At 38.9% G+C, this 26,010-nt stretch overlaps 2 protein-coding genes across 2 annotated transcripts; both read left to right on the forward strand.

The window, feature by feature from the left end:
* Positions 1–11,404: 11,404 nt before the first annotated feature.
* LOC133737611 (uncharacterized) lies at positions 11,405–12,785 on the forward strand. Its single transcript, XM_062165136.1, has 6 exons — positions 11,405–11,542; positions 11,637–11,711; positions 11,818–11,931; positions 12,156–12,200; positions 12,284–12,522; positions 12,612–12,785. Exons 1-6 carry the CDS (start codon positions 11,500–11,502, stop codon positions 12,783–12,785), a joined length of 690 nt encoding a protein of 229 aa, XP_062021120.1. The 5' UTR covers positions 11,405–11,499.
* A 157-nt stretch (positions 12,786–12,942) lies between these two features.
* On the forward strand, positions 12,943–13,741 carry LOC133736130 (uncharacterized). Its single transcript, XM_062163569.1, has 3 exons — positions 12,943–13,034; positions 13,120–13,218; positions 13,304–13,741. Exons 1-3 carry the CDS (start codon positions 13,014–13,016, stop codon positions 13,646–13,648), a joined length of 465 nt encoding a protein of 154 aa, XP_062019553.1. The 5' UTR covers positions 12,943–13,013; the 3' UTR covers positions 13,649–13,741.
* Positions 13,742–26,010: the final 12,269 nt, after the last annotated feature.

A 26,010-nucleotide genomic window follows, 5' to 3' on the forward strand; every position in this document is an offset into this window, starting at 1 on the left:
TCATGAAGAAAATTCATTGAAAGGCCCGTAAGGGCACAAATAGCCATGCAATCCTGAAAACAGACTTGCAAAAGACAACATAGTTTTTATAGTCACAATCCCAATAAAGAGGGAAGCCTAGATAAGCCCAATGAAAGAAAAGAAAAGAACCAAGTTAACGCTAAGAAACAGTACAACGAAGAAAACTAAGAAATTGTACAGATCAGCAGTAATTTCCGGCAGAGGACACATCAACCCATTGCGTGAAAGTTTGTGGACCAGGAAAGACGATGGTGTGTCAATCCAAACATCTGAGCAAATCTTCCTTACACTAAGAGCATCTCCAAGTATCTTCATAACCAAAAGTAGCTAAAAATGAAATATAGCTAGTCAGTTTTTGAGTTATGCTAGCTCTAGCAAGGAAAGCTAAATCTCATGTTAAATTATTTCCAACGTTCAAAATTTAACTTCTAGTTAAATTCTCTCTCCTCTCTAACTAAATATAGCTAGACAATTTAGCAAAAATTAAATTAAATTTTAATCTTTGTTTAACTATTCTGTTGAAATATAATTTTATCTTAAAATTAGCAAAATTTTAAATTATTTATGAAATAAATACTCCGTTGGAGATGCCCTTCGACGCAACATGTGAAATAAATACTCCGTTGGAGATGCCCTTCGACGCAATATGGTGAGCTTTGCAATTCGCTTTTTTGAATATCCAAAACCAAGAAATCGTTATGTATAAAGGAGCTTTATGTATCTGCGCAATTACCGGTGAAATCCACTGCCGTTGATGTTACTTAACCATTGAATCAACGTTACTGGATGACCGACAGTGACTAGACGGAAACACTGCATGGACCCATACATGGAGTCTGCTACTTATCCAAGTTCCCTTCCCTAGTTCCCGACCATTGTCTTTGTTATTCACTTAAGAGGAAATCCCAGTAGGATTGTAGACCATTCTTTTTTCTTTTGTCTTATTCCCTAATTCGATGATGTCATTCATATCTGGTAGCGCTCGAGTTGGAGCGAAAAGTGGGCCTAAAAATGGCATTTGGTCCTTTAAACTGCTTTAATGCACTCTCCTCACATTTCGGTTACAGATTGAACGACATTTATAAAGAGAGTTTGTAGTAGTGGTTGGACGACATTGATAAAGAGAGTTTTGTTGTAGGGCCACAGATTGGACGACATTTATAAAGAAAGAGTTTGTAGTGGCGGCCACGGATTGGACGACATTGAGTTTTGATGTAGGGCCACAGGTTGGACGACATTATAAAGAAAGGTTTTGATGTAGGGCCACAGGTTGGACGACATTTATAAAGTTTGATTGGACGACAGTAATAAAGAAGGAGTTTGTAGTAGTACGTGGCCACCATGGCGTAGCTCTACTATATTATTACATTACATGCAGCAAACGAATAATAGATATTCGAACGGCCGAACTAAAAAAGCATGTGGGTACGGAGAAGATAATGTTACTTACCATTTGAAATTTTGGGGGTCAAGAGAAAACATGTGGGTACGGATAATATATCTTATTAACTTCCTAACAAGTGAAGAAGCTAGACATCAATTACAATAAATTACAAAATCTTCTAAACCTAAGCAGCATTTCTATATTTTCTTATTACAAATTTGGGTAATTAGAAAAGATTAGCTACTATTAACTCTGAATTATTCTTGGAAGTTGTGTTGCTGCATTGGTTTTGGGTTGGGGGGGGTGTTTCCAGTGATTGAATTAAGGCCAAATTCTATGCAGTATATGAGGTATAATTGATTCATTGAAGATATAGACAAATGTAAAATAACTCTGTTCTCATTTAGCAAACAAAGTTGTGAGAGGTAATTTCCGTGGGTAAGTCCTCCCTGAGTTAGGTTAGGTACGTGAAATAGAAAACGCAGAACCATACACGTACACAAAGAAATAACAACAGCGATCATGTCCTCATAATTCTGTGGCCGTAAGCGGTTTTCTTGGTCTCTATGCCGTATGAATAACCTAGGGCTTCAGAACTCGATCTATATATACCTCCCTGCAGCACTCCGTAATGTCACCCTAAAACCCTAAACATTCTCTTTCACTCACTTACATTACCCCTTTCAGTGTTTCTAAATTTTCTTTCCGGGTAATCATTTAGATGGAGTACCCCGGCCATGCCCTTACAAAGAGGCTGACAGAAACTGATGTGCGAGGTAGACTTGTAGTGCCTACTGAATGGGTCGCATCCATGCTTCCTGCACAGCCAGATCGCAACAATATTCCAATCAAAGTCTTGGACGACAAGGGTCACGTTTATCAGTTCTATTTGTCTATTCGAAGAAATGGATATCTGAAACCAGTTTTCCAGGCCAGAGAATGGAAACGCTTCATCCAATACCGCGACGCCAAAGTTGGCGACGAAATTTATTTCTGGTATCAAGTAAATGAACTTATGCAAACACAATATCGCATTGTATTGCTCAGAGACTATTTTCGTCCATCGCTACCCAGGTCTTTGATCAGTTGATCATCTGCAGCTAGAAGCAACCCTAGCTAGCTAATTGTATGATTATGGAGTAGTACTACTATGTCGATCAAACTAGCCAGCGGCTGTATGTGTGCAGGGGAATAAATTAACACCTGCCAAGTTTGATCTGCTTATTCTTGGGAGTAGTCAGCTTGGTTGGCGTTTTCTTCCTCCTACCAGTACGTGTGTCTTTGTTCTTTGTTTTGCAAGATCGAGTGTGAAGTGCATCCCACATAAATAAATAAAGGCTCGGTCAGGATATTTCTTACAATATTCATGTCTATTATTAGTTATGCAGCTGTAAAATACGTACTGTACTACTGTGTTTTTATTCAATAAATAAACCGGTATTGCTGACAATCACTAAGAATTTAATAAGGTAAAATATTGTCAAGAAGAGAGAACGAAGCAAAAAAACACATGAGAGATATCGCATGGTTTGTGCCACTAATAATTGTTTCTTAATTATACTGTGATCCAGATTAGATGAGAAGAAATAGAGAAAGATAGAACCGCAGATTGAGCTAAACTTGCAACTTATTTATAGCAAAACATCAGCTTCCTGACATGGATGACTTTCGCAAATACTACAACTTGAGAGCGTTTTGGGGGTGGGGAGGTGTTGCATGCATGCATAGTTGCATACTGTGCACTTAAGCCAGTAAGCACCTGGCAACTGCCAAGCTCTACTTTTGCTAGGTTATTCCTGAAGTAGTCTGCTTGGTTAGTTCCGTTTCTTGCTGTTTACCGATTGGTGGGTGCAAATGCAGTTAGGTTTTGAACAATTAAACCAATTCCTAGCTCACTGAAGTCTCCAAATGCAGTATATATTGGAACAAAAATAATCATAGATTTCTGCAAGAGATATTCGAACAAGGGACCAGATTACATAAGAAATTGTAATAAAGTTACCCGTGCAATACGGGCTTAAGTTTGAATCTCCTACAATTATCTGAGCGCCGCCGCATCTGGTAGAGGCCGCTCTTACACCTTCTCCATTTTTATGGATAAAATTGCAGGCTTAATCCTGATATTTTTTCTTCTGTTATTCTTTCTTTTTCTGGTGTTTCATCTGCTAGTCTTGGTCTCTCGGGGTTCCCGGAGGTGAAGTATGACGGGAAAATGTTCTAATGAAGTGACTGGCGTCAATCGATCGAGGTGGTGTTTCGGGTAGGGACGTTGCATCTGAGAGGCCGGAAAGGTGGAATCGGTGTTCTGCGCCTGGATTTCGTAGTTTTGAGACCGGCTTGAGCTGCGGGTTGTCGTGGCTTTGATGGCCATGCTGGGTCATCAAGAGTGGACGCCGAGGGGCGCGAGATCGATGCTGTGGGTGGCGGCGGCCGTGAGCTGATTCTGTTTTGGGTTTGGGTCTAAGGACCACTGCAGCGATGTCTCCATCCCTGGTGTCGAGCTCGGGTTTTGGATTGTTTCATGCTCTTGAGTACCGGATTGGGATCGGCTCTCTGGCGGCAGTAGTGGCGACGGCGGCTGGATGGATGGTGGCGGCTGGTTGGAGCATTCTGCTAGTTCTGTGGAACGACAGGAACCCTAGCTTCTTTGGGATGTGCTGGAATAGTTTTTCCATAAAAAAGTAGAATACATAAATGAGCAACGTATAATAGATATCAACCAAATCTAACGGATTAAATTTACAGCGTAATCTTGAGTATAATTTAAGGGGCCTCCAATAGTCCAATATCATATAATATTCCCTTTCACCAGCTCATATCCGTTACTTCTAATAATATATTACCCAAAAGAGAAAAAGATCAAATAAAATTGGCGAAAATGTGAGAGAGAAACATTTGACATAATTTTGCAGATGGCAAAAATTTTGTCTTCATACAATTTGTAACTAAGCACAGTTAAATTTTGAATGTTAGCTCGACCCCCCAGTTCAAATTAATTTTAGCTTCTAATCGTGAATTTCTCTCTTTTGCAGTGCCATTGTGGCTTTGTCTAGCAATTCGAGCATATGTAGTGTTCTCCACAAATCTGACAACCTATGCATAGTTTCTTTCTATTTGTCAGTAATGTAAAAATTTGGCCGATAAGCCGTGATATGTTGGTTAGCCAACCTAACTACTATTGTGGAGGTTATGAATTTAAATCTCCTTAGGGTTAAAGGTGGAAGGGTTGGGGTGGAATAAAGAAATGCAATATGTTCACTTTCTGTCCACAACAACCTTAATTACATTCCGTTCTATTAGCTAGGAAGTGATTTAGTGCACAATAACATTATGCATTTCCTTTAGTCCTATAGCTTGTTAGAGGAGGATTCAGAACACCGCGTGTACTTACACCAATATGAACAACTCATATACAACAATAACAATAAGCAACACCACAAGAACAAAAGCGAGAGTCGCTGTACGTCTTCACTCTTCAGCTGCATAATTTCAATAAAAGAACCTCAGATTGACCATTGTAATCTGAGTGGCTAAATGGTTATAATCATTAAACAATGACCCCTACGATTTTGATGAAAACATGCATGCATGTAAAGTACATAGCATACTCATTAGGATAGTCGAAGCTGCATGTGTTTGTCATCTCTGGAGCCCCCTTTCCATAAAGCCAAACATCAAAAGATAATTACGAATTAAGATGATTATGGAACTCTCCCTTGTGCTTCTAATTTGCATCATAGACATTTATTCTCCTCAATCATCGAAAAAAAAAACATTCGTTCTCCTCTCCCATTTAATTTGCCAGGGTGCAAATATAGCAAAACCATTCTCCATGCTTAATTTGTTGTCATGTCCGAAAGCCAAGCAGGTATGGGTGCTCACTGTTTTCAAGTATCACATCATACTTTGGGATAGAAGTCATGTTGAAAAGAGTGTGTTTGGATGAGAGAAAAAATAATGCAATTTAATTTAAAGTAAGGATTTCATAATTCCTACAAGTTAATTCCCTCGTTTGGCATTATCAGATTGGAAATTTTAAATTTTTCTGTGAAAAAGAACGAATGAATTCATTATTTAAATTCTTCACTTCAATTTCCACTAAAATAGGTGTCATTTACGAATTACTCTGCAGTATTTAATTTTAATTTCCAAAACAAGGCTTTTTTATTTTTTTATTTTTTTATTTGTTTTAAAGTTTCTTAATTTATTATACATTTCAAATCCTAAATAGATACAATCAAACAATAGAAATTGCAATTAATGGAATTTTAGATTGATGGAGTTAAAGATTCCATCATTTATAAATACCTACGGATTTCATAATTTTCTCATCCAAACGCACCGTAAAGATAATTTAAAATTATGTTGAGAGTTATGGTGAGACTTAGTGAATCTTTTTTTTAATCAAATAAACAACTCATATACAGCAATTAGTCTGTTGTGAGTCGAACTCAAAATCTCTCACTTATAAATGTGAGACTTATGTCACTGATTTAGTGACTTCATAGATTATGGGAGTTAGGAAATTTTAAAATTTATTGTAACAGTCTAGTAGTTATGCTTATTGTAATTGCCATAATTATGACATTTTCTGATGAGCTTATGTAAGAGTGTAAAAGAAAACTTGTAGAAGCATTTTGTAGAGTTAATGCCATTTATCAAGTATTTTTTGAGTGTCTCTATATAATTTCCTCTAAGAGCTATGTAATGCCTTCAGGTTGGACATCTCTCATATTGTTTGTCATTCATGCATTATATCTAATCTCCCTAATAGAGAATCATTTCTTGTTTTACACTTATGCTTTCCACGCATGTACTTTTATTTGAGTTTGTTTCGCAATGCTATTTCAGTTCTTACTTTGCAAGAGCTTGAGTTAATTGTGATAATTTGTGGGAGAATATGGCAAGCTAGGAATGAGGAACAGTTTCATTACAAGGATGCCAGTCCAGTGATCTTTATTTCTCAAGTGCAAAACTTTTACTGATCAAGTTTCGCTCTGGATACCTTGCTCCTCGCATCCTACGTTCTACGACTTCCTAATCTGATTCTCCTCAGAAATTCTATCCCAAACTTACCAAACTAATCAGCATTCATGCTTTTTTTTTTTTTGCTTTCTTTATTCTCTCAGTTGTTGTGTGTGGTTTTTTTTTTCTTTTTTCCCCTCTGTTTATATCGATTTATCAGAAACAGCTAGTCAAAGATATTTCGTAGTATCTGTGAAGTATTGGAGATAGGCTAAGGAATTCATGACCAGAAATGATGCATCATCATGAAAGGAATGAAGAAAAAAACTGCCTTTATTTTCTAAACTACTTCTTTTGATACAAACTGAAGGAAAAGGGATGAGTAGAGAACAATCATGCAAATGTTCCCCCTTTTGTAAACAAGTCCATTTTGTGGGTGAATCTTAGCCTTTGGTTAATTAAAGTTCAAACATGCATGTACAAAAACCTAAAAAAGATGGGGAATTAATGTCCAAATAAGTCCCCTTTTCAAACACAATATCAGAGCCAACGGACGTAGCTTACTCATATAACTATATACTGTTGATAACTGATGGATTATGCTATGATCATGTATATACAGAATCTCATCAGCTCACAAAAAGCCATAACAGTATAACCACAAGACATACCATTAGTTCTCAGTCATTTGTATATAATACTAGCTCTCGTCGAGCTCGATCTTTTTGAAAAGTATTATACTTGTTTAGTATGGAGTCCTTATATATTATCTATGAAATTTGAGAAAATATGTACGGATCCCGATTCGATCACCTGCAGTCCTGCATTCAGATGTGCTTAATTTGAACGAAACACAATTAGAAAAGAAGAAAAAAAACTGTAACCTTGTTCTCATTTCTATCAGAATTTAATAAAAAGTATTGTGAGTGTGTAATAGGAGATGCTAATCTTTGAATCTTACAGGTTCTGTTAATGGAAGTTACAGAGGGCATGTATAGATACATATCTATATGTGCGGTAGAAACTAAAAACTAAGGAAAATCTACGTAAAGTTTAAGTTCAACAACCATATATAATTCAAATTTTATGCGATTATAATTTCATGGCCGCAGCAAGCTAACGGCAACAGGGGTCAAGTGACCCTATTGAGTATCGACCTTCCTGAGATCATAAACAAATAACTTCCTAGTAATGGTTTGTTGTTTAACCAACTAATGAATCCCATTCCTTTTTCTTTCGGGACTTTTGCAGCAAGTGTTTTTCCGATGTTCGAGGCTCTAGACTCATCATCCGAAATGTAACTAGCTAAACACGAACGGTTCTGGTTTGACAGATTCGGTCCGTTCGTGTAAATTGCAGTTTTGGATGCCTTAACGATACTCAAATTGGCTAAAAATTTGCAAAAGTGGTCTCACTACAACAAAAAGTCTTTTTAGCGACCAAGTTTTTTGCGAGGAATTTATTTTCCTCAGTAAATGTCACTTTTTACGAGGAAGATTTCGATTCCTCACTAAATGTCATTAAGTTTTCTGCGAGAAACATATTTTCCTCACTATACACCACTTTCTACGACGAATATTTTTGTTCATCACTAAAGGTGACCATAGTTTGGTCTCCTAAATCATCAAGTTATTAGCGAGGAAATATGAGACTAGGGTGAGGAATTTTTTCATCGCGAAAACGACATTCCACGAGGAAATAACGATTTCGTCGTTATTAGTTTGGCGGAAAATTATGTAAAACCCGCCAAATTCAATGCCGAGAAAATTATGGATTCCTCACTAAAAGCCCGTATTTTATGATGAACTATTTCCTCGTGAAAAGAAGCAATTAGCGAGGAAATAACGATTTCGTGGTTACTTGTTTGGCGGAAAATTATTTAAAACCCGCCAAATTCAATGGCGAAAAAATTATGGTTTCCTCGCTAAAAGCCCATGTTTTACGATGAACTATTTTCTCGTGAAAAGAAGCAATTAGCGAGGAAATAACGATTTCGTCGTTACTTGTTTGGCGGAAAATTATTTAAAACACGCCAAATTCAATGGCGAAAAAACTATGGTTTCCTCTCTAAAAGTCCATGTTTTGTGATGAACTATTTCCTTATCAAAAGAAGCATTTAGCGAGGAAAATATACTTTCCCCGTTATTAGTTTGGGAAAAAATTGTGTCAGGCTAGCCAAATTCAACGACGACAAAACTATGGATTCCTAGTTAAAAGTTTGTGTTCTACAAAGAACCATTTCATTGTAAAAGAAAAAATAATTAGCGAGGAAAAAAAGATTTTGTCGTTATTAGTTTGGCGCAAAATTGTATAAGACCCGCCAAATTCAACGGCGACAAAATTAAGATTTCTTCGCTAAAAATTGATGTTCTACGAGGGAATCATTTTCTCATCAAAAGAATCCATTAGCGAGGAAATAACACTTTCCTCACTATTAGTTTTGGGGGGGGGGGGGGGGGGGATTGTGTAAGACCCACCAAATTCAATGGTGACAAAATTGTGTAAGACCCACCAAATTCAATGGTGACAAAACTATGGTCCATGTTCTACGAGGAATTGTTTTGTTGTCAAAAGAAGCCATTATCGAGGAAAATAATACTTTCCTCGTTATTAGTTTGGCGCAAAATTATATAAGAGATCCGCCAAATTTAATAGGGACGAATGTAAGAATTCCTCGCTAAAAGTCTTATTTCAACGATGATTGATCTCTTCGCCCTTGATGCATTTAGCGAGGATCTAATTGTTTCATCGCTTTAGGTTTTGGTGGGCAAAAAAATAAGATTATTCACTACTTTAAAAAAATTATTCACTCTAAAGACTACAATAACAAAGACAAAAAAAAAAAAAAACAGTAAAAGTAATAAAAAAGGGTATTGTTTTATAAAAAAGCCCACAAAAACCCAGCCCAGCCCATAGGCCCGGTCCGCCAAAAGCCCGCTAGGCCCGGCCCGTAAAAGCCCGTAAACTGTTATATATGTATGTGTTATATATATATAGTCCGGCTACATTAAGGACGTCCTTAGTTTTTCTTAGGTACGGATTTCCGGTTTTCACCCACTTTCCGATCAAATTTTCATATCTTAACCGTTCAGTTTTTAGGTCCTAATGTATAGATCACCTCTGCAAAATTTCAGCCAAATTGGTGATCATTAAGGCATCCAAAACTGCAAATTACAACAATGTAAACGAACGGTTCCGGTTCGACAGATTCGGTTCGTTCGTGTAAATTGCAGTTTTGGACGCCTTAACGATCACCAAATTGGCTGAAATTTTGCAGAGGTGATCCATACATTAGGATCTAAAAACTGAACGGTTAAAATGTGAAAATGTGATCGGAAAGTGGGTGAAAACAGTAAATCCGTTCCATAAGAAAAACTAAGGACATCCTTACCTGAGAAAAATCCTATATATATATATATATATATATATATATATATATATATAAACACACATATATCTATATAAGTATATATATTAACAAACACACACATACACACATATATATGTGTGTGTGTGTGTGTGTGTGTGTTTATATATGTGTGTGAAAGTTCCCATTATCTCATACTTCTATATAGATTATGTGCATATATATTCTACATATCATGACGACGGTTGACCAATTCGATCGGATTCGAAAATATGGTGAAATTCGCTAAATTTTTTACTACATTCATAATTTATTGTAATAATCTCATCCAACGGTTGGTTTTTCCATTTTCTTTGAATTGATAGGGGTTGCTCTTTGGAGTGTATGATATATAAATATAGGTTTATAAGAGTAACTAAGTTTGAACTAGTTGATCGAATTCGAAACGAGAACCAAATTGGCTAGATTTTTTATAACCACCATAAAATATTACAATCTCTCCATCGAGCGGTTGGTTTCTCTAAATTCATTCTCCACTTCAGGGTTGCTTTATAATGAACCTCAACAATTTAAATGCAATATACAAGTCATACAACTTTAGGAGGCAAATTGATATAGGCCAACGTCTTTGTAATTAAAATTGAAAGTTTTATCTTATGTACACGCACATCCATCGATGAGATATTTACAGACGTGATGTGAAAAAATAAGCACGTTTCGCGGTCGTCAAGACATCGGTCAACCAAGAAGACATACAAATGACGACGGTTGACCAATTCGATCGGATTCGAAAATATGGTGAAATTGGCTAAATTTTTTACCACACTCATAATTTATTGTAATAATCCCATCCACCTCTACCAGATTTTCCTGCCTCGACCGAATATTTCTACCTCAATGAGATATTCTTGTCCCGACAGAATATTTCCTCCTCGACAAGATTTTCCTGCCTCGACCGGATATTTCTACCTCAATGAGATATTCTTGTCTCGACCGAATATTTCCTCCTCGACCAGATTTTCCTGCCTCAACCGGATATTTCCTCTTCGACTAATATCAACCCTAAACCCTAAACCCTAAATCGGATATTTTCGTCTCAATCAGATATTCCCTTCTTGACTAGATATCATCACCCTAACAACCATCGCATTCTTTGCTCTGTTAACCAACCATCGATTGAATTCAATTCTTCTGAATACTTAGACTGTGGGTTGCAGGTTTCTGTTTGGGATTTCACTCTCTGATAGGCCTGTGTGGCAACAATTCATTATTTGCTCTTCTGGGTTGTTCTTTGGTTACCTTGTCAATTGCGTCTGTGAGGTTTGTTTCCGATTCAATTTGATCATTTTGAATTATGTTCAAATGTTTCTTCATTCTCAGATATGATTAATTGTTGGTTGTGAATATTTTCTCAATTTTCCTTTGTTGTTGTTCTTAGTTTCATTTTTCATTGTTTGATTGGTGAAAATTCGGGAGGAGAAATTGGATTGGAATAACATTATACTGTGATTGTTTATACTGTCAGTACATCTGTGATTGTTTTAGCATCTTTGTTTTTGGCCTAACATTACGTTTTTGTTTATACTGTCAGTTAGTTTTTTTTTTCTTTTTCTTTTTCCTTTCTTTCTGAAACATATAGACCTTTTGCAATTGTATACAGTGCTACTGCTTTCTTATCTATCGTTATAGATTTTTTTTTTCTTTTTTGACAGAGAAATTTGTTATTTCTTGATTTTGCATTTTTTATAATAGTAGTCACAAGATGCGCCGTTCCAATGTGTCTAACATCCAAAAGCCTACTACTGGTACGTATTGTATTTTGTTTTTTTTATAAGTTTATAATTCATTTAGCTGATTGATTGATTAATAATTTAATTTAACATGTATGTATAACAACAGGTAATGCACCGAGTAAACGCTCTCGTGTGCAAACTACTGACCAGCCATGCCCAAATGGATCCCGTTCTACTTCAGGTAATTCTTCAATTTTTGTTTTGCTACAACAATATTTACAGAAACTTAGATTTAACTTATTTATTTGACTCATATTGATTAATTTAACATGTGTGTGTAATAACAGGTAGTGCAATGAGTAAACGCTCTCGTGTGCAAACTACTAATCAATCATGCGAAAATTATGGAGAAGATGGACTCAATTCTGCTATTGGTACCACTACAGAACGAACTACTACTGGTAAGTAGTATTGCAGTCTTCTTGAATTCAATTTTTATCACTTCAATTATTTATGTACTAAGAAGTATAGGGAAAAAAGAGCGGAATGTAATTTTGTTTTCATGAATTGCAAATTAGAAGGGTATACCTAAATTATATGTGTAATGACAGGGGTCAGAATTAGTTCACGTCTTCAGCATCAAACTGCTAATGATCAGCTATTGATAAATGTTACAACTGAAGAGCAAATGATAATGTGATGTCAACCAGTAATCAAGACCCTCCTACAGGTATATACAATATTATATATATATATTGTTATATTTTGATAACTAAATATATTTGTGTACATTAATTAAGAATTATGTTAAAGGTCCAACAAAAAAGGTGCGGGGAAAGACAAGAGGAGTGAATGCAGATAAGGTGCTTTCTCAATTGAATGCTAAAATACCTGTCACTCTGACCGAACAAAATGGTAGGCCTACAGGCCCATATTCTGAAATGTTGGCCAATGAAATTGGTTTCACAGTTCGAAACCATGCCCCACTAAATGTGGAAAAATGGAAGAAGATTCCAAAAATTAAAGTGGATAAGTTGGTTAAAAGAATAACGGTGAGTGATGGTTTGTTTTTCTAAAATGTAAGTTTACATTGATTACTTTAATTAAATATTTTGTTTGACATGAAATTATATATATGCAGAACAAGTTTGACATTGACATGTCTCTCCCTTGGGTCGAGAGATATGTAATTACAACATGTCAGACTGTATTTTGTAATTTTCGTTATAAGTTGAAGAAACATTTTGAGAAATTTTCAACAATCGAGGAAGCAATTGAAAACAAACACGATGATGTCAAGACTCAGGAAGAATAGGAGTTTCTCTGTGCTCGTTTTTCTAGTGAAAAGTTTCAGGTACAATATTGTTTATTTTTTTAACTATTTTTCAACACAGTTCACTTTTTTGTTATCTTAGTTTTCGTTTTTATTCAGATTCCAACTAACTGTTGGATATTTCATAATAATTTTCAGATTCGTTCAGAGAAAAATACTATAAATAGGTCAAAGTTGACACATCACCACAAAGCTGGGTCAAAGTCATTTATGTCTCACCAAGAGCAAATTGTAAGATATTTATAAATTTTGTTAATAAATTTATAGCTTCAATATATATTTGTAGATGTTAAAAGAATATGTTTGAATGCAATAGGCAGCACAGACTGGAGAGATGCAAGATGCAATTGATCGCTTTGAAACAGAGTACAAAAGCACTAAAAAAGGTTGGGACTTGGGAGCAAAAGCAAAGTGGGTAAGTAACTTGTTAACGAGAAATTGATCAGGTTGTAATTGAGAAATTGCATATTATATCTAATTGTATATATTTTTTATTGTAGGATGAAATGATTAAGATGCGAACTGAGACAACTCAACCTGATGGAACTCGGACAATGACAGATGATGAAATTTGTGCAAAAGTCCTCGGAGTCAAATCAGGCTACATCAAGGGTTGTGGTTTTGGCCCTAGACCTCCACCATCAAGGGTCTCTTATTCGTCGATAAATGAAATGTCTGAAAAGAACAAAGAGTTGCAAGGACAGCTTCAAGAGACCCAACACCTTGTAGGGACTCAACAACAAAAGATTGATGCACAAAATGAGGTGATCCAAAGATTGGAGGAGCAAGCCAAAAAGTTTGAGGAGTTCATGGCTAACTTTTCCAGGCAACATCCATCAAGTTAGTATCTTTATTAGAGAACTTAAACATGGAGAAATAATTTTTTAGATCATCTTGATTTTGTTATTGGTTTTAGACTATTTTTGTTACTCTTTATGTTAGGAAACACTTTGATTGTTACTTTGGTTTTATTATTATGAGATTTATTATTGGTTTGATTATTTCAATTTGTTTTAAATATTTTCATGTAATATGGTAGAGAACAATTGGTGACAAAACCATATTTATTGTCAACATTTTCCTCGTAATAAGCAATCAATTGTAACGAAAAAGAATTTTCTCGCTATAGGCTATAGAATGTATAACGACAAAAATAAATTTCATCGCTATACAATACACAACTTATGACGACAAAAATAAATTTATTCGTTAAAGATTATAATATGTACAATGATGAAAGTAAATTTCATCGCTATAGGTTATACAACTTACAACGACAAAAAGTAAATTTCCTCGCTATAGAATATAGTATCTACCACGATGAAAGTAAATTTTCTCGCTATAGACTATACAACCTACAACGACAAAAGTAAATTTTCTCGCTATAGACTATACAACCTACAACGACAAAAGTAAATTTCCTCGCTATAGATTATACAACCTACAACGACAAAAGTAAATTTCCTCACTATAGCAAATACAACCTACAACGACAAAAGTAAATTTCCTCACTATATACCTTATAACCTATATCGACAAATGTAAAGTTCCTCGTCATTGAGTACATTTGGCGAGGAATACACCATATAACCTATATCGACAAATGTAAATTTCCTCGTCATTGAGTACATTTGGCGAGGAATACACCATATAACCTATATCGACAAATGTAAATTTCCTCGTCATTGAGTACTTTTGGCGAGGAATATTTTTTCAATTTTTTTATTATTTATAATTTCTAAATTATTTACATATCATTAGCGAGGAAATAATACTTTAGCGATGAAATTTATTTTATCGGGAAATATATTTAACGACTATTTTCTGGCCTTCAAAAATTTTTAGTGAGAAAAAAATATGAGTTTAGGCGAGGAAAAAAATTGTAGCTAAAGAATAAAGGCGAGAAAAAAATATATTCATCGCGAAAAGGGATTGGCGAGGAAATACTATTTTTCTTGCGGAAACTTTTCTTGACCACCCTACCGCGAGGAACTGGTGACAAAAATATTTTCCTCGCGAAAACACTACAGCGAGGAAATCTCAGTTTTCAGCGACAAATTTGTTCCTCGCAAATTAGCATTTCTGTTGTAGTGTCTATACATTAGGACATAAAAACTGAATGGTTAAGATGTGAATGTGTGATCGAAAAGTGGGAAAAAAATGGAAATCCGTACCTTTTTGCTTAGGTGCGGATATCCGCACCTGAGCAAGGTTATATATATATATATCTCGGCTCAGAAAGACGGCGCCGGAACGGCTTCTTCTTGTTCTTCGCCGCCAACTTCTATCTTCTCCTTCTGCTCGCTCACCACAGCGCCCAAATTCTCCGACCTCATTGGAGGGAGGCTGCAATTGCGACGATCAGAGGGTCTCGGCGAAGATGAGGATCCGGCCGAGGGTGGAGGTCGCCTCGGATATACCGGAGTCAATCTGAGTTCAAAGGATATGCCTCGGATACTCCTATTTCATGGCCGGAGTTGATCTGGGTTCGAGATGCAGACCGGATACTCCACGCGTCAAGTTTGGACGGACTGTGTCGTTTTGTTGGACGGGGTCGTTTTTTTTTTTTTTTTTTTTTTTTTTTTTTTTTTTTTGTAAACGGGGGCAGAAGGCCTATAATGAAAGAAATGTAATCTCCTTGTTTTTTTCTTTAATCAAAGTTTTATCTGTCTAATTTTAGGAAGATTAGTTCTCATTTTGGTGATCGAAACGTCTATTGGGGGCAATAAACGTCCATTGGAGGACAATAGACTATTATGAGGCAATAGACGTCTATCGGGTGGCAATAGAGATTTATTGCCCCTCTATTGGGGGGCAATAGACGTCTATTGGGGCAATAAACCTTTTCGGCGACCTATGAAATCTCCGACGACCACTTTATGGACATCCGGCGACCGGTGACCGGATTCCGGGGAAAGTTTGCCCGAATTCGGCCACCGGATTCCAGCGAAAGTTGGCCGAAGTCCGGTGACCGGGCTCCGACGACTGGTGACGGGGCTCCGACAAAGTCTCCTATGGTTTCTCTCTCTTCTATTTTTTTCTCTCTCTCTAAATAACAAAGGGGTGAGGGTAAAATGGTCTCAAAAATAAATTATTTTTTTAAAAAACTTTTTTGGGATATTAGGAAAGACTTCCTTAGAGTGTTTTGGGTAAGGGAGAATTAAAAAAACTTAATGGAGTAAGTGGGAAAAAAAATCTTTAAAATGGGGTAAATGGACAAAAACTCAAAAAAAAAAAAAAAAAAAAGATTTGAACACAAAATTGCATTCTTAATTCTTAATTTATCTTAGATGCTAGTCTGCTACATAGAAAAAAGCGTTAGGTATATAAATCATAATCAAAGAAAAGCAAAGCGATAATGCTTCGTTAGAAACATATTGTCATCCAGCAGGGTCATGCTAATTGTTAATCACTTAATTGCACGCGTTGTTGATATTGACCATCTTCACTGCCAAGAACATTGAGAGTAATTTTTTTTATTTTTTATTTTTTTTGGTTACAACATTTCAAAATATCTGTGGCTTTATAAATGGTAAAGTAATTAAGCTAATAAAATCCAGGACTCTGTCATCATTCATTCTTAATGATTACATCATTTGATTCCATCTGTTCAAGCTTTCTCAACAAGCCAAAAAAATAAGAAAAAAGTATTACTAGTGCTGGATTTCTGATCTAGGAAAGCCTAATCACGAACCTGGACTCACTTTAAATTATTGCACTACTCTAAGAGGAAGTAAAGAGGAGCAAGAAACTAACAAATAACTTGGCCTCTACAGTGATCACTCAAGAATCTATCTATTGAAAATCCGTACGCGCGCTTTCTGACTTTTGAGTCTTTCTCTCTCGAATGTTTTCTTCTTCCCAAATCCCACCCAAAATATCTGATGGATTTCTTTATTTAATATTCCCGATAGAAACATATATACATCATTCCCAACTCCCAAGTACTCACATCAACCGTCTTAGTACCAAGTCAAGCATAAACAAAGACCTCAATCGGAAATAATAATAATAATAATAAATAAATATTCAAGTAGATCCAGAATATGTGTCTGGCCCAAACTCTAGATTACTTGACCTAGTGGTAATAGAGTTTTAATTAGAGATAACCTCAGAGAATCTTAGAGGTATCCATATTGAATTACATTTCCTTGTACAATTAAAATTCTATGCATTATAATCCTCTATATAAAAAGACCCCTATTATCAATGAGAACACAACAATTCTCTCTCAATTATCATTTCCCTAGAACACGTTATCAGCACGAAACCCTAACCCTGAAACCCTACAAACCCTAGCAACCTCCGCCGCATATATTGAAGCCCTCAATCCCAGGAGTCCAGAACCGGCGGCGCCAACCCCAGAACCCGCCGGAAAATCCCCGAACCGACCTCAAGAAGAGAAAGATAATCCCCTGACCGGTTCACACCATTCCAGTCTGCAATCTACCTTGAATTTTTTCCATCACAAGCTCCCTAAACCCAGAAACCCGGAACCGGTAAAATTACAGCCAAAACCGGCCTGAAAGTTCTTGAACCGGCTGGCGGAACTACTGCACGTATTGAACAGTTGGTTTCATTCCCAGAAAAGAAAAAAAAAAAAAAAGGCGCGGCCCAGAGAAGAAGAGGAAGGCGCGACCCAGAGGAGAAGAAAGAAGATGCGGCCTAGGGAAGAAGAAGGCTGATGCGGCCCACATCAGAAGAAAAGAAAAAAAAAAGGGGAAGCAGACCGGCCCAAGAGAGAAGACTCGACCCACTGACGTCATAGGCCCACTGACGCAGCCCACCGACACGTCAGCCCCGCCACGTCAGCTTCGTCGCGCCACGTCAGCTCAGCTCCGGCGACTTTTCCGGCCACCTCCGGTGATTTTTTCCTGTCAAATTTTCCGGCGATCTATTTCAAGGTATTTTTTACTTAAAGTTCCCCTTTTTTGAGTTTTTATTCAATTTCTTTTCTTTTTCTCGGAGACTTGCAAACTCCCTTCTTCTACCCCCCTTTCTTCATCATAGGGGAGATCTAATTAAGCCGAACTGTGGGGGTTCGTGCTCACTCCAAGCTTGAAGCTTGTAGAGTCCACCAAACTTAGAATTTGTTCAGAAGAAACGATCGACCACAAACATCATTGTTTCAATCTAATCCAACCCCTCTTGGAATCGAATTTCTTGGAAAGCGACTACGCTCGGAAATCCCTAATTTTTTGGAAGCGACTACGCTCAGAAATTTTTATTGTTTTCGTGGTAGCATTTTCGCTCTGAAACTAACTCTAATCTTTTGTTGTTTTTCAGGATGAGTAATCTGAATAAGTTGAGCTTCGCTCCACTAGAGACAACCGGCGCAGGATACCACAAGTGGGTCCGTGATGTGCGCCAGCATCTTAAGGCTGACGGATCCTAGATACGATCTGAGAGCCAAGTTAGAACGTGCTTACTCCTCAACAAGCTGCCGCTTTTGAAGCGAACAGAGCTACGAGAGAGGCCAATGAAGCTAAAGCCATAATTCTCTTGACAAGGCACATGAACGATGCGCTCCAGAATGAGTACCTCAATGAGAAAGACCCTAGAAAGCTATGGGTAGAACTTGAGCAGCGGTTTGGCAACGTTCGTGACTCCCTGCTTCCTGATTTAGAAGTGAGATGGCATAGCCTCTGCTTCTGTGATTTCAAGTCTGTACTTGACTACAATTCGGAAGCACTTCGTATCAAGTCTTTGATGCAATTCTGTGGGCAGAAAATCACTGATACAATGTTGATCTAGAAGACTCTCTCTACCTTCCCCGTCTTTGCATTGATGATAGCCAAGAACTATCGGATTGATGTCAATGCCGGACGCATCACAAGATTTCATGAGTTTATTGGAGTCATGAACGTAGCTGAAAAGCACGACAACATACTTGTGAAGAACTATAACTCTAGACCCGTGGGAGCAAAGCCAATTCCAGAGTCTAATTATAGTCGCGCCCCTAAAGGAGGGCGCAAGGAGCGAAACCCTAAGGAAAGGGATAATTTTGGACGTTCTGGTCCATATTCTCGCCCTAAAGAGGAAGGAAACTGCCAAGATAGGCGTGCATGGAACTGTGGAGCTCAACGTGTAAAGAGAGAGAGAGAGAGAGGCAGAGCCTCCTGTTATGGTGGTGCTGCCACCAAGGATCATAGTCGTCCCCAACGCGCCTCAAGGGCGCCTCGATCAAGGGAGCTTGACCATAATGATGCTTGTCTTCAGTGTGGAGCGTCCGGACATTGGGCCAAAGCATGTAATGCACCCCAGAATGTTGCTAACTCGTACAAGACGTATCGTGAAGCAAGGGAAACACATTACATGGAGCAAGAAGATTAAGATGACGATCTCGCTCTAAGGGTTAAAGACTTCAAAGGCCAAGATCCAGAGATTGGCGATTTTGATTAAGTCTTTTTATTTTCCAAGAGATGTAATAGGCAATTGCCATATATTTTTGTAGTAGATGCCAATGGTTTAGTCTTTCTTCAAAGTAGGCTCACCCAAAATAAGTGTGATGTCTAGGAAGGTTTTGAGATTAGTGGTACTTAAGCGAGTCTTGCTCCACCGACATCTCTTTACTCACCTGGTCATATTTATTTTGGAGTTACCAAAAGAAGTTAGACGACTACCATTTTTTGCATTAGCTAGCATTTTTGGATTATATTTTCTTTGGTCAAAGAGACAATGATGTAACTCCGTTAGCTTATGAATAAAATTTCGAGTTCTTTTCATTATGACTCCATTTTAATTCTGAGCATATTACTTTGTGACTACGATGGCTGGGCCATCAGTATTAATTCAAGGACATGGAATAGCCCAAGTTCCCCTTGCCAAATGGCACCTTGATTACTGTCGCAAAAACTCTTTACACTCATAGGGCAAATCGCACCTATGAATAGCCAACGGATTCCATGCAGAAACGCATGTAGAGAACGAAAAATGAGTTCCTTTGCAATACCTCTAATGATTGCATCTTAGAGAAATTTATGTGTCTCTCTAGTGGACTCTATGTCACTATTCGAGCAATTAAATCCAATAAAGTCATGAGAGAAGATCCCTTGGATTTAGACACATATTGGCTTTGTCACGACAGGATATATAGGTCATCCTAGTCATGATATGATGATCCGTCTACTAAAGACTTCACATGGACATCCTATCTTTCGAGCGAAACGAAGCATGAATCAAAAGTTAATTCCTGGACTAAGTGTGACCGCCGCCGCTGCCTCCAGAGTCGCCGCCATCCACCACCAGCCTAGGGCTGGCACAATCCTTATCCATGACACCATGGATGGCGTCCATCATGGTGATGGCGCACCAGGTGATGCTACAATCACCAACTTTGCTTCAAATAGTGTTTTAGACGCTTGGGCCCAACCACAATCCTCATTGGTTGCATCTAGGGCCTCTCGCTCGTTTTACAAAGCCTGTTCCTTACGTAAATTAGGACTGAGACCATCCTATGCAAAGAATATGACAATACTCATTCTGTTCTTACATAGAATCCGTGGGGATTCTGTCGACTGATTCAACCAACTTGCGGACGCTTAAATATCTCATGATGTTGGTTGACACGCAAACACGCTGGTCATGTGTTGTGCCATTGTCCATCTGTAATGCTTCTTATACTACACTCCTAGCAAATATCATATGACAACGGGCTCACTCCCTGTATCATCCTATTCAGTCAATTGGATTTGACATTGCTAGAGAGTTTACATCGAAGACTTTCGATGATTGTTGCATATGACTGGGACTGATGTTGGACATCATATTCTCATGTACACACTCAAATAGTCTGGTGGAAATGACTACGATGGTAGCCCAGATATTGGTAATGCGCACCAATCTCTCTATATCCGTTTGGGGTGATGCAATATCGCATGCAGCTATGCTAATTCGTCTACGACCCACTGCTACTCAATCTATCTCTGCGTTACCGCTAGTGACTGGGTACAAGTATTTCGTACTTACGCACATTTGAGTGAGCCATTTATGTGCCAATTGCACCGCCACAGTACACTATGATGGATCCTTACAGACGAATGGGCAACTACGTTGGATTTGAGATTCCAACAATCGTCCGCCACTTAATGTCTTTGCTAGGCGATCTCTTTACCGCATGTCTTGTGGATTGTCACTTTGATGAGACAATCTTCCCATCGTTAGGGGGAGACAAGAACATGTATGTTCAGCAGGAACGACATGAATTGTCGTGGTCTGTCCCCACTATGTCTCATCTTGATCCCTGTTAAAGTGACGAGATCACACATTTCTGCTGCAAATATGCCTGCAAGGAAGGACGTCCCTACGAGAGGACGTAGCGCCACCCAACACGGAGGTAGGCATGGTGCCAACGCGATAGAGAGTGGCACTCTAGCGTTACAATTAAGCCACAGCCCCAGCTAGGATGAGTGGGAGGCCCGAGGGTTTGAAGGATGCTTTGGCACAACCTAATCCTCGGATCATCAACACCCAAAATTCGTCTCATGAGAATCTTTTGGATTATGGTTATCGTTTGGGGACGCCTCAACGTCAGAACCTATTCATGAGAATATAGAGCTCTATGAAAATTACACACAAGTGTACATGAGACGTGGGATAGAAACTCCATCATAATTGATGATGTAATCGCGCATTTCGTTGCGCATGAGTTTATTGAGTCTGATGATATCGAACCACGCTCTGTTGATGAATAAATGCCAACGTAGAGAAATTTGGCCTAAACGGAAAAATGCAATCCAAGTTAAGTTGGATTCTCTAACGAAGAGGAAGGTTTTTGAGCCAGTGATGCCAACACCTCCTGACATAAGGAGAGTTCAAGTAAATCCAGAATATGTGTTTGGCCCAAACTCTAGGTTACTTAACCTAGTGGTAATAGGGTTTAATTAGAAGAATCTAGATATTCCTATTCAATGTATGATTACCTTTCCTTGTATGATTCAGATTCTATGCATTGTAATCCTCTATATAAAGAGGCCCCTATTATCAATGAGAACACACAGCGATTTTCTCTCAATTCCCGTTTCTCTAAAACACGTTGTCAGCACGAGCTCTAACCCTAGTTTCAAGAAGCCAAAAACTCAAAAATCCTTTTTCCAGTTCGCTGCCATTCGCCGTGCACCTCTCCTGCGCCCCCGTGAGCTACTAGCCTACGCACAAGTTCAGTCTCTTGCCCTTGAAGCACCGCATCCACCGAGCACCTACTTCACCATCTGCCCAGACTAGGATTGCAAACCTGTTGCAATCCTAGCTTAGGATCGATAGCATATCTCTGCAACCCAACGTCGCAAGCCAGCACGCAGCATACGCTGCAAGAAGCACACCGCACCTGCCACGTACGCCCACAGCGCCTGGCCAACGTGCAGCCTACTAGCAGCAGCCCCGCGCGCCTCTCATATGCCAGTTTCAGCAACTAGGATTGATAGCAGTCTACAATCCTATAACAAGGATCGAGAACCGCACTGCAATCCTACAAATCAGTTCACCTGCACTAGGACTAAAGTTCGTCTGCAATCCTACAAGTCTGTTTGCCTAGGACTAAAGCTCATCTGCAATCCTACAACAAGGATCGAATACGCTCTACAATCCTAAGAGGTATGTTTTACTAAAAGTTTCCGTTTTTGAGTTTTTCTTCTTTTTCTCTTCTTTTTCTCGGGGACTTGCAACCTCCCTTCTTCTACCCCCCTTTCTTCTTCATAGGGGAGACCAAAAGCCGAACTGTGGGGGTTCATGCTCACTTCAAGCTTGGAGCTTGTAGAGTCCTCCAAACTTAGAGTTTGTTGAGAAGAAAACGATCGACCACATACAACGTTGTTTCGATCTAATCCAAAACCCCTCTTGGAATCGGATTTTCTTAGAAGCGACTACGCTCAGAAATCCTTAATTTCTTGGAAGCGACTACGCTCAGAAATTTTATATGTTTTCGTGGTAGCTTTTTCCGCTCCGAAACTAACCCTTTTTCTTGTTCTCTTTCAAGATAAGTAACCTGAACAAATTGGACTTTGCTCTATTGGGAACAACTGGCTTTGGATATCACAGGTGGATTCGTGATGTCTGCCAGCATCTCAAGGCCGATGGAATCCTGGCTATGACTCTCGAGCCTAGCCAGGACGTGCTACCTGTTGAGCAAGCTCAAGCTTTGGAAGCAAATAGAGCAGCCTTAGAGGCAAATAAGGCGAAAGCCATCTTTCTAATGACTCGTCATATGGATGATTCGCTCCAGTACGAGTGTATGAATGAAGAAGACCCCAGAAGGCTGTGGGTCTCACTCGAAGAAAGATTTGGCAACGTCCGTGACTCCCTGCTTCCTGACCTAGAAGTGAGATGGCATAGCCTCCGCTTCTGTGATTTCAAGTCAGTTCTTGACTACAACTCGGAAGCACTTCGCATTAAATCCGTAATGGAATTCTGTGGTAAAGAGATCACAGATGCAATGTTGATTGAGAAGACTCTCTCTACCTTCCCCATCTCTGCATTGATGGTTGCTAAGAACTATCAAATTGATGTTACTGCAGGACGGATCACAAGGTTTCATGAGCTCATTGGAGCTATGAATGTCGCTGAAAAGCATGACAACATCCTTGTGAAGAACTATAATTCGAGATCCGTGGAAACAGAGCATATTCCAGAATCCAATTATAGCCGCGCCAAGAGCGAAACCCTAATGGTCCATTTAATCGCTCTACTGGGGAAGGTAACCGCCAAAATAGGCGAACACAGAACCGAAGAGGTCAACGTGGAAAGAGAGAGGGAGGCGACACCTCTGGCCATGTTGGTGGCGCCACCAACACTAGGTGCCATCTTAATGACGCTTTCAAAGCGCCTCAATCAATGGAGTCTGAGCAAAGAGATGTATGTTCTCGATGTTGAGTATCTGGTCATTGGGCACACATTTGTAGAGCTCGTGAAGAAATTGTCACCGCCTACAAAGCATATTGTGAAGCAAGAGAAGCTCACTATATAGAACAAGAAGATCAAGAAGATGATCTAGAGTAAAGGGTTAAAGACTACAAATCTGACTGGGATCAATAGATCGTCAATTCTGTTTAAATCTTTATTTTTCCAAGAGATGTAATAGGCAATTGCCATATATTTTTGTAGTAAATGCCAATGGTTTAGTCTTTCTTCAAAGAAGGCTCACCCAAAGTAAGTTTGATGTCTAGGAAGGTTCTGAGATTAGTAGTACTTAAGCGAGCCTTGCTCCACTGAGATCTCTATACTCACCTGGTCACTTTTATTTTGGAATTACCGAAAGAAGTTAGACGACTACCATTGTTTTGCATTAGATAGCATTTTGGATTAGATTCTCCTAATGGTTAAGAGACAATGATGTACTCCGTTGGCTTATGGATAAAATTTCGAGTTCTTTTCATTATGACTCAATTTTGATTCTGAGCATATTACTTTGTGACTACGACGGCTGGGTCATCAGTATTAATTCAAGGACATGGAATAGCCCAAGTTCCCCCTGCCAAATGGCACCTTGATTACTGGCATAGAAACTCTCTACGCTCCTAGGGTAAATCGCACATATGAATGGCCAACGGATTCCATGCGAAAATGCATGAAGAGAACGGAAATGAGTTCCTTTGCAATACCTCTAATGATTGTGAACAAAGGCGCATCTTAGAGAAGTTTATGTGTCTCTCTAGTAGACTCTATGTCACTATTCGAGCTATTAAATCCAATGAAGTTATGAGAGAAGATCTCTTGGATTTAGACACATATTGGCTTTGTCACGACAGGATAGGTCATCCTGGTCATGATATGTTGATCCGTCTACTAAAGACTTCACATGGACATCCTTTCTCTCGAGCGAAACGAAGCATGAATCAAAAGTTGATTCCTGGACTAAGTGTGACTGACGCTGCTGCCTAGGGCACCGCCTCCGTCCACCACCAGCCTAGGCCTGGCACAATCCCTATCCATGACGCCATGGATGGCGTCCATCATGGTGATGGCGCCCCAGGTGATGCTGTAATCACCAACTTGCTTCAAATAGCGTTTCAGACACTCAGGCCCAACTAAAATCCTCATTGGTTGCTTCTAAAGCCTCTCGCTCGTTTTACAAAGCCCATTCCTTAGGGAAATTAGGACTAAGACCGTCCTATGCAAAGGATATAAAAATACTCATTATATTCTTACATAGAATCCGTGGAGATTCTGTGGACTAGTTCAACCAACTTGCGGACGTTTAAATATCTCATGATGTTGGTTGACACGCAAACACGCTGGTCACGTGTTGTGCCATTGTCCACTTGTAATGCTGCTTATGCTACACTCCTAGCACATATCATATCATACAACAACGGGCTCACTCCCCGGATCATCCTATTCCGTCAATTGGACTTGACGATGCTAGAGAGTTTACATCGAAGACTTTCGATGGTTATTGCATTGGGACTGATGTTGGACATTATATTCCCATGAACACACCCAAATGGTCTCACAGAAACGACTACGATGGTAGTCCGGACATTGGTAATGCACACCAATCTCCTTATATCCGCTTGGGGTGGTGCAATATCGCATGCAGCTATGCTAATTCATCTACGACCCACTGGCACTCAATCTACCTCTGCGTTACAGCTAGTGACTGGGTACAAATATCGTACTTACGCATATTTGAGTGTGCCATTTATGTGCCAATTGCACCGCCACAGCGCTCTATGATGGGTCCTTACAGATGAATGGGCAGCTCAGTTTGGATTTGAGACTCTAACAATCGTCCGCCACTTATTGCCCTTGCAAGGCGATCTCCTTACCACTAGATTTGCGGATGTCACTTTGATGAGACAGTCTTCCCATCATTAGGGGGAGATAAGAACACATATGTTCAACAGGAACGATAGGAATTGTCGTGGTCTGTCCCCACTATGTCTCATCTCGATCACACATCTGCTGCAAATATGCCTGCAAGGAAGTACGTCCCTACGAGAGGACGTAGCGCCACCCTACACGAAGGTAGGCATGGTGCCAACGCCAAAGAGAGTGGCACTCTGGCGTTACAGGTCATGGCCCCAGCTAGGATGCGTGTGAGGCCTGTGGGTTCGAATGATACTTTGGCTCATTCTAATCCTTTGATCATCAAGACTCAAAATCAATCTCATGAGAATCTTCTGGATTAAGGTTACCGTTGGGGGACGCCTCAACGTCAGAACCTATTCCTGAGAATATAGAGCTCTATAAAAATTACACTAGTGTACATGAG

The sequence above is a fragment of the Rosa rugosa genome, chromosome 3, assembly GCF_958449725.1.
Source record: "Rosa rugosa chromosome 3, drRosRugo1.1, whole genome shotgun sequence".
NCBI classification, from domain to species: domain Eukaryota; kingdom Viridiplantae; phylum Streptophyta; class Magnoliopsida; order Rosales; family Rosaceae; genus Rosa; species Rosa rugosa.

Excerpts from the sequence above, each read along its gene's own strand:
- LOC133737611 (XM_062165136.1), top strand. The coding sequence starts at position 11,500 with ATGCGCCGTTCCAATGTGTCTAACATCCAAAAGCCTACTACTG. Across the intron at positions 11,932-12,155 it reads TACAGAACGAACTACTACTG|CAAATGATAATGTGATGTCA; the intron begins GTAAGTAGTATT and ends ACAACTGAAGAG. Across the intron at positions 12,201-12,283 it reads TAATCAAGACCCTCCTACAG|GTCCAACAAAAAAGGTGCGG; the intron begins GTATATACAATA and ends ATTATGTTAAAG.
- LOC133736130 (XM_062163569.1), top strand. The coding sequence starts at position 13,014 with ATGTCTCACCAAGAGCAAATT. Across the intron at positions 13,035-13,119 it reads TGTCTCACCAAGAGCAAATT|GCAGCACAGACTGGAGAGAT; the intron begins GTAAGATATTTA and ends TGAATGCAATAG. Across the intron at positions 13,219-13,303 it reads TGGGAGCAAAAGCAAAGTGG|GATGAAATGATTAAGATGCG; the intron begins GTAAGTAACTTG and ends TTTTTATTGTAG.